Source organism: Thermobia domestica, chromosome 12 (genome assembly GCF_964235325.1).
Source record: "Thermobia domestica chromosome 12, izTheDome1.hap1.1, whole genome shotgun sequence".
Classification (NCBI taxonomy): domain Eukaryota; kingdom Metazoa; phylum Arthropoda; class Insecta; order Zygentoma; family Lepismatidae; genus Thermobia; species Thermobia domestica.
In genome coordinates, this window is record NC_137465.1 from 54,777,343 (window position 1) to 54,794,260 (window position 16,918).

The 16,918-nt window shown below is 36.3% G+C and overlaps 2 protein-coding genes across 2 annotated transcripts in view; both read right to left on the reverse strand.

The window, feature by feature from the left end:
- Positions 1-3,536: 3,536 nt before the first annotated feature.
- Positions 3,537-4,730, reverse strand: LOC145665960 (uncharacterized). Its single transcript, XM_081733065.1, has one exon. The coding sequence runs from the start codon at positions 4,728-4,730 to the stop codon at positions 3,537-3,539; it is 1,194 nt and encodes a 397-aa protein (XP_081589191.1).
- Positions 4,731-6,276: 1,546 nt separating this feature from the next.
- LOC145666457 (uncharacterized) overlaps positions 6,277-16,918 on the reverse strand; it is a 314,168-nt gene continuing 303,526 nt past the window's right edge. The window contains exon 8 of the mRNA XM_081733695.1: positions 6,277-6,448. Within this exon, the coding sequence (XP_081589821.1) occupies positions 6,412-6,448 (37 nt within the window). The 3' untranslated portion in view covers positions 6,277-6,411. The remainder of the gene's footprint in view (positions 6,449-16,918) is intronic.

Sequence of the window (16,918 nt, forward strand, 5' to 3'; positions counted from 1 at the left end):
ACAGGAGAATGACGGCATTGTATCTTGTGCAGGACCAGACAATAGTGACGCAGCCAGTGGTGTACGGGTAGCAAGCCTGCTTGCCAAGAGGCATTCGGCTAGGTCGAGCGTAACCACGAACCCTTCTCCGGCAGGGCTTTCTCTGGGTTTCCTCACTCCCACCTGGGGAATACCCGGATGCTGAGTTGTGCAAATCCAGAGCCGCGCTACCTTCCCACATTCTTCTCCCTCCCATATCGGCCTAAGCATTGATATCTAAAGGTTATAAATAAAGTTCAACTTTTCTTTTCTAGTGAAATTGAACTTCATTTATAACCTTTAGATATCAATGCTTAGGCCGATATAGGAGGGACAAGAATGTGGGAAGGTAGCGCGGCTCTGGATTTGCACATCTCAGCATCCGGGTATTCCCCAGGTGGGACTGAGGAAACCCAGAGAAAGCCCTGCCGGAGAAGGGTTCGTAGTTACGCTCGATCTAGCCGAATGCCACTTGGCAAGCAGGCTTGCTACCCGTACACCATTGGCTGCGTCAGTATTGTCTGGTTCTGTACAAGGTACAATACCGTTATTCTCCTGCTGCGACAAAGGAAGCTACCATCCCCGCCATCCAGTCCATGTTGGTTGAAATATCGTTGTTACCTATCGTTGGCCCAACGTGGGACCAACGTTGATAACTGGTTGGAAGTTGAATAATGGTTGTGTCATCATTTGTATTGTCGTTGGCCCAACGTCGATCTATAGTTGATAAATGGTTGACATTCATTAACGGTTGAGTTGTCATGTGTCCTGTCGTTGGCCCAATGTCGATATATGGTTGAAGTGCATTAACGGTTGTGTTATTGTTTCTATTGTCGTTGGCCCAACGTCGATATATAGTTGATATGTGTATAAAGTTGAATAATGGTTGTAATTACGGTTGACTTTTTGTTGGGCCAACGTTGTAAAATGCTAACCGTTGTCAAACGGTTGCGGTAACGGTTGATCTTTTGTTGGCCCAACGTTGACATAAACATTAACGGGTGAAACATGGTTGAACAAATGGTTGACGCGACATCAACGGTTGGGAGATTGTTGAAAAACTGTTGTTTTCTTTGTGGCACCAACGTTGAGAAATGGTGAGTTGGCCCAACAAACGCAAAGCGGACATGCCCAACCATCGTTTCAACGGTTGATAATTGGTGATGTCAACTAAAAATCAATATTGGGCCAACCATTTTTGGTAACATGGGGTCCACTAAAATGCTGAATGTCAGCTAATTAGTGTTGAGATCACTACAAGGCATACACAATGGAATTAACTTTCAATAATGAGTACATAATTAAAATTCTATAATATGTGTACAATTGTTGTGAATAATACATAGTGAGTAAGATAAAGTATATTGCCGTTACGAGTCACTCTTGAACAGGATACTTAATTAGAAAGTTGAGTCCCACTGCAGCCTTCTCACATAGAAAATTTTATGAAGCCTCGTCATAATGTTGAATTTGACAATGGACCCATAGTATATAGTAATCTAAGATGAGAGTTGTACATTCTTCGTATAGAAAATACATGTAGATTACATGAAATTCAAATAAATAACGACTGAGAAAAACGCAACGAATGAAACGGAAAAGATGGCTTATTAGTAAAATGGCAATAACTGGCTTCCATAACTTAAAAGAAATTAGCGAGAATATGTTTCTGAGACGACTAACATTTGGAATTCTTAAATCATAAGATGAGGTAAGCAAATATACAATCACTCCTTTTCTGGAGATTCCAATGATACTTGAATGATATGGAGCTAAAGCTCCAGTTGTTCTTGAATCATTCTTGCCAACCATAAGATAATTTATCGTAATATACACGATAATGTCCTTACAATAATAGTTGAATATACGATCATTTTAGAATGCATACGTTTTTGCAGTTTTTGAATGTACAAGAGAGTTGTAGTTGTATATTAAATAACTATAAAACACACACACTGAAGTTTTTAACAGTTATTCCCGCAATAATAAATCAATAACGATTTGAGAATTAGTAAATATTAACTTTGCATCCATTCTTTAAATTCAATTACGTTTACGAAAGTGGAAAAATATTGTTGTTCCATGTAGTGTTAATAGGGATTTCTTTTAAAATGGTGAGAACAGCGAGTTGGAGTTCGAAACTGAAGATTACTAGATAAATTTATTGTATATTATTGCTATTATTACCAGTATTATACTTGATTCTACAATTATCACGTGCATAACGAATATACGATAATTTTAAAGACGAATATAGATAATTTTGTTCTCTGGGGTTGGCAACTCCGTCTGCAACTGATACACACTCTAAGGCGATGTCACCAGCACGCTCTAGTGCCTTCTCCTCCCAGTTTAACTAATATTCAATTAACAGCCAATAGGTGAACCTCTGAGTGCAATGACGGTAAAGTGATAAATAAAGTTGTCCCCACAGCGAGTATTGAATCCCCGCTGTCCCATGGTAAAGTCCTCACCGACTAGGGGAATTGTGCCTAAAATGGCATACCACTTTTTGTTATTGATATTTCTGAGAGTCCGTTATTCAATGGAGCCCGAATTTAAAACAAAATTATGTGTTGGTCTTTGAACTTTTTACAGGCCATGTTTGAAGACATAAAAGTAAACATAAATAAAGATGTGGACAAATAACTGATTTTGTACGCAGTGTGCCATTTTAGGCATGTACTTGGGTAAAATGGCATACTAATAATTGTTACGGTTACAGATATAAAATGTTCTTTAATGTGAAATACAAAACTTAGTGAACAATATATGCAACATACGATACTCTACTGAACATCACTCCTGAGCAATATAAGCTCTAAATGTTGTATATTAAGAAGTACAATGTTGTATTTAACGTAGATAAAGATTTTATAATCATAAACATAATAACAATGAACCTTGTCTAATTAAATAAACTGCTTGAATGGAGTTTTACATATTGGACACATAAAAATTACACATTGGACTTAACCTAATTACATACAGAGTTCACAAACATAAATCTTTGTCTTTTTTGATATTCCTGCACATTCTGCGTGAGCCCATCTCCGGCAGGTCATACACTGCAACCACTCTTCTCCTGAACGAGACAATGAATAAAGTTCATTACAATAGAGGCAGGGACAGTCATCGTTTTCATCATCATCATCATCACTAGGTATAATTACTTCAGATTCATTTACCGTATCAAAATTTATATTCTTTTTCACTTTCCTGGCAGACGTTTTCCGGAGATTTAACTTCCTTTGGTCGACTTTCTTCTTTTTTTCATTTACATATGGGCTTGCGGTAAGAACTGAGCACTTGTCTGTTCCTCTTCTCTTCCTTTTGGTTGTGTCATGAGAAACGACTGGAAGTGGTGAGATTTGTTCTACACTGACGCACTTAGGAGGTAGCAAAGTTTGTGTTTCCGTAGAAGAAAAGTTGGTTTTTCCTGCACTTCCTTGAACTGCATTAGGTAATCCTTGAGAAGAGGTTCCCTCGTGGTTCCTGGACGTAGATTCTACAGCGGTTTAAGCTTCTCCATTTGAAGCGGGACCAGATTCCATAGTTTCAGAAGGGATAAATAGATGTTCTTGAAATACTCCAGGATTAATAGGCCACAAACCACTGTCGCGGAAACCATTTTGAGCATTTTGTGCAGTAGCTGATTTTCCATATGCCGAACAAAATATTGATGCCAACTGATAGTCTGTTAGAGGCCTTCCAGGATGAGACTTAAGCCAGTAGTTGATTTCTTGATGGTAGAAAGTTTTCAAGGGACCGAAGAAACACACATCAAGCGGCTGCATACGATGGGTACAATGAGGGGGTAGACACACCATTATAATTCCATTTTCTTTTGCGAAAGTAAGAACGTCCAGTGATTTATGACTAGAATGTCCGTCAACAACTAGAAGCACCTTTTCATCAACGCTAGGTTTCACGAACGAAGCAAAATGTTTTAGGACTTTGAGAAATCCCTTACTTGTCATCCACCCGCTTTCTTCTGCGAGTCCTAAAGTCCCCGGAGGAGCACCATCAATCAATTCATTCTTCCAGTTCTTTCGTGGGAAAATAATGACTGGAGGAACAAAACCATGTGGATTCATGATGGCTACCACAGTGACATTTTTTCCACGCTCTGCACTTGTTATAGATCCCACTTGCTTTTTTCCCTTGGTGGCTAAAACTTTCGGCGGTTTCTGTACTGTAGACAGACCAGATTCATCAATGTTCCATAATCTCGCTGGAGTTATGTTATTGTCCTCAACAATTTTCAGGTACACATCAAAAAATGATTTAACAGCCTCCTTGTTAAAACCTTCAGCTCGTGCGATGGATATCGGTTCTGGACATCTCAACGCTATATCAGGGTTTCGCTTCCTAAAACCTTTCAGCCAATCCCATTCAGCAATTCTGTCCTCCCTGTTGAATCGATGACTTATACCATTACTTTCAGCTAGTTCAAAGGCAAGCTTTCTTACCTCTGTAGTTGTCATGCCAAATAACCTTGACTCAAGGAGCTTCAAATGAGCGACTAATTCACGCTCCATTTCCCGACTGAAAGTTGTCTGATAATGTCCTAGTCCTTTCATAATACCTGTAATATTCTTGTTCTTACCTTGAGCTCTCCGTCTTAAAGTTGTAGCAGGTACATTAAAAGTCTGGGATGCTTTCAACCAACCCATTGATCCTGATATGACAGCTTTAATTGCTTCTGACATGTTTGTAGGATCCCACTTCTGTCTATCAGTTGACCTTACGTATTTTCCGACCATCTGAAAAGATACAAAACAATAAATATTGATTAGTAAATGCAAATTTAAGATTCAATCACAAAATTAGATACAGTAGGGCATTTCATGTGGGCTACCTTTAAAACTTAGGTCCAGGTATTGCATAATTAGATACAAAAAAAAAAGCCTTCTGTCGCAACAGCAAGAAAGGGCCAGGCCCTGCTTCGCAAGTAGCAAGATACCATGATTTAATTAAAATACACTACAAAGTACTTATAATATCAAAGTTATCTCAACAATAAACATATATTTAGCAATCACATTATTTAATTTGTCCTACAAATATTATAGGCTCGTATATTAAATTCGAAGCTAATTTTAATAATTTTGCAAGTATTAGGGCAAAACGGCATAGTATGCCATTTTGCCCGAAGCAGAGATATGCCGTTTTACCCTTGACGCTATATTTGCTTTCAATTGATTGACAATAGCTACCAAAAAATCCTTTGGAAGTTTGACCTTCACCAATCGTTTCTGTATATGTATCTTTATACGTAAAAAATATTGACATGTTCCTAAAACACGAGCTCTTCAATAAACAAGATACTTTATCAACAATAAAAAAAATTGCAACTACCTGCCTTTCTGAAAATATTTTTTCTCTCTTCAATGAGGACTCCGTTCGCGCCACCATTCACGCTGTTTCACTGGCGCCTTACTGGCTTCCACCACAAATGTGCTCAACGTTGCCAGATCTACAGCTCGGCAAGAAACCATGCTATGCCGTTTTATCCGAGTATGCCATTATAGGCACAATTCCCCTACGTCACAGCAACTCTTCAGGATTACTCAGTAAATGATTACAATTCTCGAAAATTAAATAAATTCTTCCTTTTCTCTATAGGCAGGTAATAAATCATTCCTTCATGCCTTCCAACATGAAAGGTTGAGAGCTAATTCAGCCATATCCTCTCTTTTATGAGAAGAGAAAACTGCAACAAGTGGAAATTCTAGTATTTAATGGTCTTTAATATATCAACAAAAAATAACCACTTTAATACAACACTTCTAGAAATGATAAAAATGTCAGAATGCACTAACGAATTAAAATTATCGTAGTTTCCGTCGCGAGTTGAGATGGTCACCTCACTCAACCCTTCATATAATATAGCACATTCTTGTGCTAATATTTTGATAAAAACTAGGTTAAATGCAGACAGGGTGTTTTTTTTATACCTATCAAAAAGTAAATCTAGATTTTTCTATTTTCATAAAAACTAGGCTAGAGGCAGACAGGGTATTTTTATATCTATCAAACAGTAACCCTAGATTATTTCTATGTATTACTAGTTATTATTGCTAATATTTTCATAAAAACTAGGCTAGAGGCAGACAGTTTTTTTAATGCCTATGAAAAAGGAATATATTGCTAGTTTCTAGATCATTGCTAGTTAAAAATATGAAGACTAAATGAAAGGGACTCAGCTTATATTTTAAAATTAAATTTCCTGGCACAGAACTACGAAGGTCTCAAGCTAACCAGTCCCCGACTTGAAGTTGTGAACACATCACTGGCAACACCATCTGTTTTTTCGCCCTATGGTCTCTCGTTAAAGCAGTAGATGCACACCATAATGTTGGACGTTCTCATTTCACTAGATCAGGTTAATCAACGGCTTGAGTGTTGGTAAGAGTACATCTTCAACCTACAAATAAAAAATGAAATCTTTCAATTTTATGTCCCATGCTTATGCTGGCTAGGCTAAAGGAGACGGTGATGATGAGAAATGAATGAAATGGTGGAATGAAGAAAGTGGGAGGAATCGGGAGAACCCCCCCCAAAAAAAACACTCATACGGTGTTTGTCCACCACAAAGTTCACTTAGCGTGAGTGAACCAGAAACTCCCGCGCACGCCAGAGGTGAACGCTCTATCACTGAGCCACCCCTTTCCCAACCTACAAATAAATACACATGAAATATTAATATATCCGAGAAGGCTCCGAGGTAAATGTTTAGCCGTAAAAATTGTTTGTACACCTTTAATTAGCGTAACATTATTTTGGAAAATGTTTAATTGTTTCAAGGCTTTTTTCAACTGTTAATTGACTAAGAATTTTCTTTTAAAAACAAACATTTGGACCTGTAATTGTTTACCGAAAGAATTACATATAAATAAGTATTTGAATAATTTAATCATTTACCAAAGTGTTTAATTTATTAACCGTTTCTAAATTGTCATTTAAAACTTAACACTAAATGAATAAAACTAAAAATGTATCTAATGTTCAGCCTTCTCATATAAGTGTTAGTAATGAATGGATTGTAAATTTGTGTACTTATTTGAAAAGTGTGCATTCATTTCTCAGTCACTATGATGTTAGTAAATACGTTTTGCTTGTTATTTCATATTGATACATTTCTCATTTTCGTAAACATGAAGCTTTAAAATCCGGTGTAATTCCAGAAAAGCCTGTATTTGGTGTCGTGCTCTCCCGTTCCATATTTGCTGTCTGTGTACATATTTGAACCCAACTCATTTCAGACTACAACGTCTGGATCAGGAACTACCGTGACGTAGTAAATAAACGCTTCCAAGGTAACACTATTTCGTGAATACACCGAATGAATGTGAACGTCGAAGGTAGTAATGTACGCGCTCCTTCTACACTAAAGGTAAGCGAGCTTTCCACTAGAAGAACGACGAGGGACTGAACGATCTACGAATCTAAAGCCTGTGACAAACATCTTGGCATTTCAGCTAAACGAATAAAACGCAAGCTCTGACGCGACGTTGCCAAGTGGTAAAGGTGTGTGGCTATGGCTAAGGAGACAAACTACAGCGCGATCAGAAGAGAGGGAATAGACGTGGATGTGTGCAAAATAAACGTGGCAATACCGCTGGCCTCTCATTTGCTAGCAGCATTTAAAGGGAACTTGAAGGGCCGCCTTCAAATGCCAAGATGTTTGTCACGTCGTTTAATGCTATCCATTGTAATCGTGTCGCTGTATGAATCTTCCTCCAATCACGTAGCACTACCATTTAAACCAGAATCTGTCTTGCCTGCTGATGAGTTCATGTCCTTGAGAACACTCAGCTGTTCCCACATTTAGTTAAGAAAGAAATACGAATAATGTTTCCCCAGCTGTTCAACTGCATACCAGTACTCTTTTTTTAAGTATTAAGTTTTGTAGAACGATGAAAGGTAGCTCGAGTATTTGAGCCTAAACAATAATAACAATACACTAAGACTAACAATGACAAAATTTCGGTTTTATTCATGCATAAACAAAAGTCGTACAGCCGATGGATTGGGGAAGTTCAGAAAAGTGCGTCAAATCACAACATTAAGTCGAAGTGCTTCTAACTCAGACCGGGTAAACAAGTGGGTCACGATCAAGGTCATATTGACAAGTTTTGCTACGGTGTTCCGAGGATAAACATTCCCCTGCCTTCTTTTTGTTTTAAAAAATAATGGAATGCGTAAATTTCAATGCATAGGGTATCGTAAGTGTCGCGGCTCTGGAATAACAGCATGGCTAGATGAACTCCTATAACAAATGAAGCAGGAACACGAACGCTGGGTTCAAATTGTCGATGGCTGGTTGGTTGACCCGTGACACATATAGTGTTATGATTAGTAGTAGGTTAAAGCCAAAGGCACCGATCCTGGGGGCTGGGGGCTCAGCATCCCCAAAGCTCTTGTAGACCCCCATGTATTTTTATGAATATGTATAATATTTTATTGTTATATGTACGTATTGTTATATGTACTTTTTATGAATACACAATATTTGGCATATAATTTGTCTTAAAAACGTCATACATGCCTTCTTAGACCTTTGTCTGCAACCAAACACACATCTGAATGAGTATCCCCAAAGTTACAGAGAAATCGGGGCCCTTGGTTGAAGCTGCTGTTGATGTTCCGAATTAGGCACTGCTTGACCTGAAGTTGTATTCAAGTTGAGGGAAAATAATCTGTCCCACCGTCGAGAATATCGACCATTATTTCAATGCAGAGCATAAGTTTGACCATGGGGTCTTGTTCCCGAAGATCTGTTGGATCTTACAGATTCGGTCAGGGAGGAGCCCATATAGGAACATGCTCCTGATTGACGTCTTTTGTGAGGTACTCAGAGGTGGTTGAGTGGAATTAGGTAACTATGTAGCAACTATATAGTTAGATGATTGACGTACAGTGAGAGCAGCGTCGTACGTTACGTTACTTATTGCATTCCAAGTGTCTTTGAAGCTTGGTGATCTGCCCACCGAAACGTCTCTACTGTCTCACTTTCTTTTTCAATCTAACAATGCACGGCCAGACACAACAGCGAAAACTTTGGAGTTTCTACAGGAGAGCGGAGTCCGTATTGTACCGCACCCGGCTTATCCTTCAGATATATTTCCATGTGACTTTGTCTTCTTCCCAAAACAAGGCTTCGAGGACGCCGCTTTCAAACAAATGATTGCAAAAGAATGAATTTTTAAAAATATTTGACTCATATTTTTAAAGAATGCAATAATGTATCGATGTTTGTGGGGATTATTTTGAGAAATTTTAAAATGTATTATGTAAACAAATTGATTTTTCGAAGAATATCCTAAAACTTTCCACATATGTACAAAAATCACATAACCCCTCGTGACGAAATTCCGCGTACGCTACCAATAAAAATCATTAGTTATCTTTAAAAGATTGGTCTCAGTTAATGCAGAAATACATTTAATGTTTCCTGAAAATCTGAAATCCTGGAATAACTACAATGAATTTATATAATTTTAAATTCGAAATGACCATATATCACAATCAGATCAATCCATAGCAAAGAGACTTGTTATTACAAAATTCTCATTAGTGCTCACTCTAGTTTCAATATTGTATCTATGTGATAAATGTATGAGAAACCAAGCAATATCATTTGATAGGACATTTCCATTAATCCATAAGAGAATTTTCTTTATACATAGGCAGTAAAACCTACAATTAAAACATATGAACATAATTTCAAAACATAATATGATGGAATTTTTTCAAAGAGAATCCTGCCCAACTATTTATTTTTTAAATTATATATCAGGGGTGCCCATAAAGGGGGGCTATGACGCAAACTGCGTCATTGAAATATTTGGGGGGTTAAAAATCTATATAAATATGTTTGAGGAGGTGTAAAAATTAATCGAAAAGATTTTTTTTATGGAACAACACCTACGGATAGACAATTAAAGGGGGGTGCGTCATGGACATAAGGGGATTGGGCACCACTGTATATATTGTATATATATATTGTTTAGTGTCCTTCGATTTACCACCAATGCCGAAGGAGACGGTGTGGATGATAATGAACGAAATAATGGGATGAAAAGAGTGTAAAGAAACGAAAAAAGATAAAACTTATAAACAGGATGTTTGTCCATAACAAAGCCTAATGACAGCCTAGAATTGGATCAGGACCCCCACGCACCAGAGGTGAGCCGCTCTACCACTGAGTCATCGCTGATTCAGTCACCTTTTCCTATGAAGCCTTCTAATTTTGTCCATGACAAATTTAAATTGAAATACGTAAATGATGATTTATTTGCCTATTTACTATATTTATTTCAAGCGTAAACATTTATTTGTCCCTCGAATATTTGTAAGAATATAATCTCTGAAAGAAAGATGGCTACCCAGATGTTTCGAATACGACTAAACACTACAGAGCCTTAGCTATTAAGTTATAATTACGCTATCAGGACCTAATATTATGGAAAAGTTAAAATGATATCAAACCAGAAAACTACATATAATAAGCTAAATTTATAAATTAGGAAAGGATAATACCTGATTATAGTTTCCTAATGTCAGCTAAAAAATTATATTCCTAAAACTTGTGTGTTGTTCAACAATATTCACATTTCTGGTTGTCTGACAACAACATTATTTTAAATCTCAAACAATATACTAAAAAAATAATGGAATATTGTTCCTATTGTTAAAGTCTAACTTCTTTCTATATTTACTTGGCAGATAGTATCTTGTAGATGTTTCAAATGTGTAAGTTTGAATCCATGATTAACTATTTTTTTTTTTTCGATCTGAGTTGCATTGAGAAGTGGAGAAGGAAAGTGAGATCAAATGTAGAAAGCTGTATCTTACATTATCTTTTATGTGTCTTTTATTTGTTTATTTGTTGTGTGTGTGTGTGTGTGATAGAAATTTATTGACTAAATAATGTGGAATTCAATTGACTTGATGAACTTTAAAAATATTAAGTTTCTACAGTTGTGTGCTTACGGGAAGAGGGAGAGAGTAGCCTTTTTAAAGCGTCTTGTAATATTTTGTTATTCCGATTATGTGCAGAGCAGAGTTAATGACATTGGTATATATGGACTATTTAAGAATATAGAAAGGATAAAATAAATTATTTAAACAATGGAGTTCCTCCGATAGAACTTTGCTCGATTTTCTGTTATTTTTTATTAATTATAATCTCTTGGTTTCCCTCTGTTTACTTCCACCCAATCTACCATTATGACTCCCAGGCATAGTTTCTATACAGCTAATGTCCCAACCAGTTTCTTTGACTCTTTCCAATTTCATCTACCATTATTCATTATTTTATATTCCTAATACTTCATCGTTACTTTCCGTAAAACCCGGCTTATTTTCCCCATTTTTCTGCCCGCTCTCTTTGACTTTGACCTATTTCTAAAGTTGAAAAAGCCCCTCCGATGTCCCGGTAAGTCTCCAGATATTTTGTCCTCGCTACGAAAATTTGGGAAGTTTATCTGAAAAATCATTAAAAACGACATTACAAACCACATACGACAGCTGCTACGGTTTTGCGAAACAGCATAGAACAAAGAAGGAGGATATATCAAAGGCCTGCAGTGTGATTCTCAATGTACACTCTTGCTTAAAAAATGGCCATCTAGGTTCAATATTCTAGGTTCAATAACAAGACTCTAGGTTCAGTAACAGGTTTCTACTACGTATCTTACTGTTTAATAGATTAGATATTTATTATTACCTTTTCACTACTTTGCTTTTATTGTCATGCTTATTATTATTATTATATATCCCTTGGTGCCGAATGTGCAAAGCTTGTAAATTCCTATACGAACTTAATTTTATTTACAAAAAAAAAAAAAAAAAAAAGTTGCTATACCCCAAACAAGATGTAGTACGTACAGGAAACTTATGAGAATCTCAAGTCTTAGAGGAAAAGCAACTTTGAGTAAATGGTATATGTCACGTGACAAAAGCTCACGTGCATCTAGTATGTTGGTATATGTGCATGAAAAGTGCAAAGTATTCTCAGCAATTCATCATGCGAGTTAATTTTAAAAGAGAAAGGCAATACAATGCATAGTTTTGTTATCTTTATACATCACAATTTCTTCCTTCTCTTTGGTAGCATTACAGGTATGGTACAAGAGTCTATCTATATCAAGTACTAGAGCTCCTTCGTGGTTAAGCGGTTAGCGTACGCATCTTTGGCGTGAGAGACCCGGGTTCGATTCCGGCGAGAGCTCATGTGGTTCGGATTCCACGTTAATCAGTAGGTTCCGTCTCATATAGCCTCGCTGTTGGAAGGGGCGTTAAACTCCAAATCACCTCACCTCACCATATCAAGGATTAAATGTAGAGTATATATATATATATATATATATATATATATATAGGGCGTTACAAAAGCTTGTCACTATGTTTTGGGAATAGATTCCTCACATCAAAAAAAAAAAAAGTATGTGGACCTGTGGTCGGAAGTGCACAGTTTCGTAGTTATAGGGTGCCGAAAACGTGAAAAAAATTAACTTTAAAAGTCCACAGTTCCACTACTATAGAACCGATCGTATTCGGGTCATGACATCACTGAGGAAATAGTATGTAAACTATTCAAACATCCATCTTTCAGAATCTCTGGTACTTGCACAATCATTTTTAGAGAGTCTATTTGGAAGTACTTGACCACTGTCTACCTATCTCTCTAAAAATTGCACTGAACGCAACTTATAATCAAGTAATGCAGCACAGATATTTGCATGTTTGTTTTTCTTATCGTTAAATTTAAGACAATAATTGACGCTTCGTTACGCATAATGGAAAATCATACAGTTGTTAGAAAAGTTTAACCTATGTTAAATGAGGTGAAACTGGCTATTAGCATTAATATAGTAACCAAAGTTTCATACAAAGCAAATCACTGTACAATTTGGGAATATGATATATAAGAACTGTAAGAATATTTTCTGCTTACTATCATGCATAACGGAGCGTCAATCTTCTTGCTCAATTTAGTTATTTTATTTGTATAAACAGCTCTGATGCGACTTCACATAGAGTTGTAAGTGAATGGTAGCAACTAGTGTTGCCCAGGAAACAAGAAGTACATTTTCACATTCGAAATGACAGGAGAAAATTGTCGAGTCTCATGAGCAGCACTAGTTCATCCAAGTGTTAGATCTCAAACACTGTTTAAGTGTTACATGATTCATAATATAGAAAGCATAAGTTGGTAATGTTGTTGTATCAACATAATGCAGAGCATTTACCAATCACTGTTTAAGTGTTACATGATTCATAATATAGAAAGCATAAGTTGGTAATGTTGTTGTATCAACATAATGAAGAGCATTTACCAATCACTGTTTAAGTGTTACATGATTCATGATATAGAAAGCATAAGTTGGTAATGTTGTTGTATCAACATAATGAAGAGCATTTACCAATCACTGTTTAAGTGTTCCATGATTCATGACATAGAAAGCATAAGTTGGTAATGTTGTATCAACATAATGAACAGCATTACCAATCACTGTTTAAGTGTTACATGATTCATAATATAGAAAGCATAAGTTGGTAATGTTGTTGTATCAACATAATGAAGAGCATTTACCAATCACTGTTTAAGTGTTACATGATTCATAATATAGAAAGCATAAGTTGGTAATGTTGTTGTATCAACATAATGCAGAGCATTTACCAATCACTGTTTAAGTGTTACATGATTCGTGATATAGAAAGCATAAGTTGGTAATGTTGTTGTATCAACATAATGCAGAGCATTTACCAATCACTGTTTAAGTGTTACATGATTCATGATATAGAAAGCATAAGTTGGTAATGTTGTTGTATCAACATAATGAAGAGCATTTACCAATCACTGTTTAAGTGTCACATGATTCATGATACAGAAAGCATAAGTTGGTAATGTTGTTGTATGAACATAATGCAGAGCATTTACCAATGTTTAAAGAGACGCAAGTCATTACACAATAATAAATATGGTTTAAGTGTTGTCATATTACAATTATCGTGGACTTCTCGTTACCTGGAAGGATTCTGGTAACTTGTAGATGAAATGAAGAGATAATCAGGGCATAAATTTTGTACATAAATTTACTAAATGAGAAAAGAAAAATTTCTGGGAGAGATGAAAAAATTAACTTTCCCAGAATAGACACAATATCAGAAAATTCTTCTAGAATCAAGACGAGTCAAGAATTCGACAAAAGAGTCGATAAGGCATGCGTTTTTGTGCCATATGAAATGTTTTGCCACTATTGTCGTTTATCCACATACCCACCGTCCCTGACGTGCCTGCCTCCTATATAAGCATCCCGTGCTACCATTGTTCCTACCAGATGCTCTCCTGCCCTGACTCGGTCAGGTAGTGTTTGTGCCTTTTAGTAGCTACTTATCACAAGTTTATTATTATTATTATTATTATTATTATTATTATTATTATTATTATTATTATTATTTTAAAGTTGAATCGTGTTTTGTGCACTGTAGTTTTTATGCCAGATATTCACCCGCTGCATTTATACTCAGCCCTTTTAAATTCAATATGGACCCACTAATGTAGCTTCTGCCTTATGAAACACTCTGTCAGGCAGTAAGAGTGCATTTCCTGTTAAGAGAAGGAAATATTTCATGAACGTAAGATGGGTCTAAAATAGGATAGTATGATATATATGTATATGTAACTTATAGATAGGTGCAGTCAGTTATGTATTAGATGTACTAAAATCAGGGGCGTCATTTCAGACTTCGCTTGAGAGGGGCAAGATCTCGACCGACATAAGATTTTCACGTTTTGTACTAATATATTAGTAGACAATCTATTAAAGTATATGTATTCCTCAAACTCTTGGGGGGGCAATTGCCCCCTCCTGCCTCCCCTAAATGACGCCCCTGACTAAAATGTTCCACTTTGTTTTACGGAGTTGAACAATACGTAGATAGTATGGTTCATACCTTAGTGCTGTAGAATTTTTGTGACATTTGCGGTTTTCGGTTTTTGAGAAAAACGGTTTTCTGAAAACTGCGGTTTTCAAAACCGAAATCGCAAAAGCGGTTTTCAAAACCGAAACCACAAAAGCTCTTTTCGAACACGAAAACCACCCGAAACCGTGCTTGCAGTTTTATAAGCGAAACAATGTTCGTCCTTTTCAAAGCGGAAAGAGTTTGCTGTTTTTAATTACACCTTTTAACAATTGTGAAAGCATCTACCAATCGGAACAATTTCGTTGATTTGTATGTGTGTTTTAACTTTTTTTTCTTTCATTTGCTCCAAGACTATTATGGTAATATGTGCAGCACTGTGCGAAAGGGATAGTTCGATGGCTGTACAAGTAACACCTAAATTAGGGTTGCCATATTTTAAAATCAGAAAGTGGGGGTGTTTCTAAACCGTAAGTACTGATGTGAACTTGTGTCTTACAAATACTGACCTGGGATCCTTTGCACTTTTTTTTTAGTTATTTCTTTGATGACAATTCCAATGTACTTTTCTTTTCGGCTGCAGGGAAGCAAACTGGACCCCACCTGATTTTTATATATTTTGTAAAGTAGAACACGAGGAACACGAATCTGAAAGAATTTTGACATTCCGAATTTCCGAACTCAAGATATTCGAACATAAAGTGACCACGGAAGCATAAACGACCCCATTTGATTTTAATATATTTTTTTAAACTAGACCAAAATGAGCAATAATCCGAAGGAATTTTGACATTCCGACTTCCCGAACTCGAGATACTAGAACTTATACAGTACTTTTATATAGTATGTATAAAAGTAACGAAGAAAGTTCTGTCGCTCTACTGATGGTGTAATGTTTCAAGAATAGAATTCGACCCGTCCAGACTATCTATGTCATTCTTTGCTAGTTTCTAATCAATTTATATCTTGTACGAACATTACTTTGTAGGATTTTGGCGTCTACCTACTGGACCTTGACTGACACCCCACTCTGCTAATCTCTTTAGACTTTTCGGTAAAAAAAAATCCCATATTATCTGGGACGTTTCCTAGTCGTAATGGTTTTCGTGTAACCACTATAGGGTTTCATCATCGCATTACCTATTTTTCGATATATTGGCTATCGAAGATGTCACGATGCCGTGAGAAATTTGACACATTTTGAAATGTGTGTGTGCGTTTTACAACGATCGCAATCACCTTTATCTTCTTCATTGTCAGGGTCATCGTCTTTTGCCTGCAACAAGAGACATGGTGTCAACATTTAGGTCTAAATAAGACATGAACGGTTAAAGTTATCAACAAACTTAATTACAGCGTTACATTTATGTAAACTCTTTAGGGTTGATCAATACTCTACAGACCTCAGGGTCATTTACAAAATGAGATGTTGATCTAATATGGCCAATTTTAAGATAGCGACGAAAACCGAGACCTAACCACCCTTAAACAAGGCTTCATATTCCGGCTGAGAAGAATAAAGTAGAATCTGCCTAAATCACATCCATTTCGGAGAGAAAAGGATGTCAAAAACTTTTGCACTACTCTGTATTTTTAAAAGAGACGGAGATTGTTTATAATAGAACTGGACCACAAAATACGACCCTAAATCAAAATTTTATTTTATGCCAATTCCGATGACTGAACGTTTTCCTATTAGCCATGAATAATTTCTAAATTCTTCAATATTGAATTGTTTTAATCTAAGTTATGTGGTATCGGGTTTCCAAAGATAACATGCTTTAGTTAATTATCTTTGTTTATTCCAATGTTCACAAAACAAACATTCTTATAACCTGATTGAGTCAATGAGAATTTTTGTCTTACTGTCGTTTATATCTCCATTTTAAGTACGACCTTTAGGTGAATTTAACATAAAAAATATGAAAAACTGAAATTACAAGAAGTTCAGGACAAGCATTTG

What these genes read in the sequence shown, in the direction of transcription:
- LOC145665960 (XM_081733065.1), bottom strand. Translation starts at nt 4,730, where the DNA reads ATGTCAGAAGCAATTAAAGCTGTCATATCAGGATCAATGGGTTGGTTG.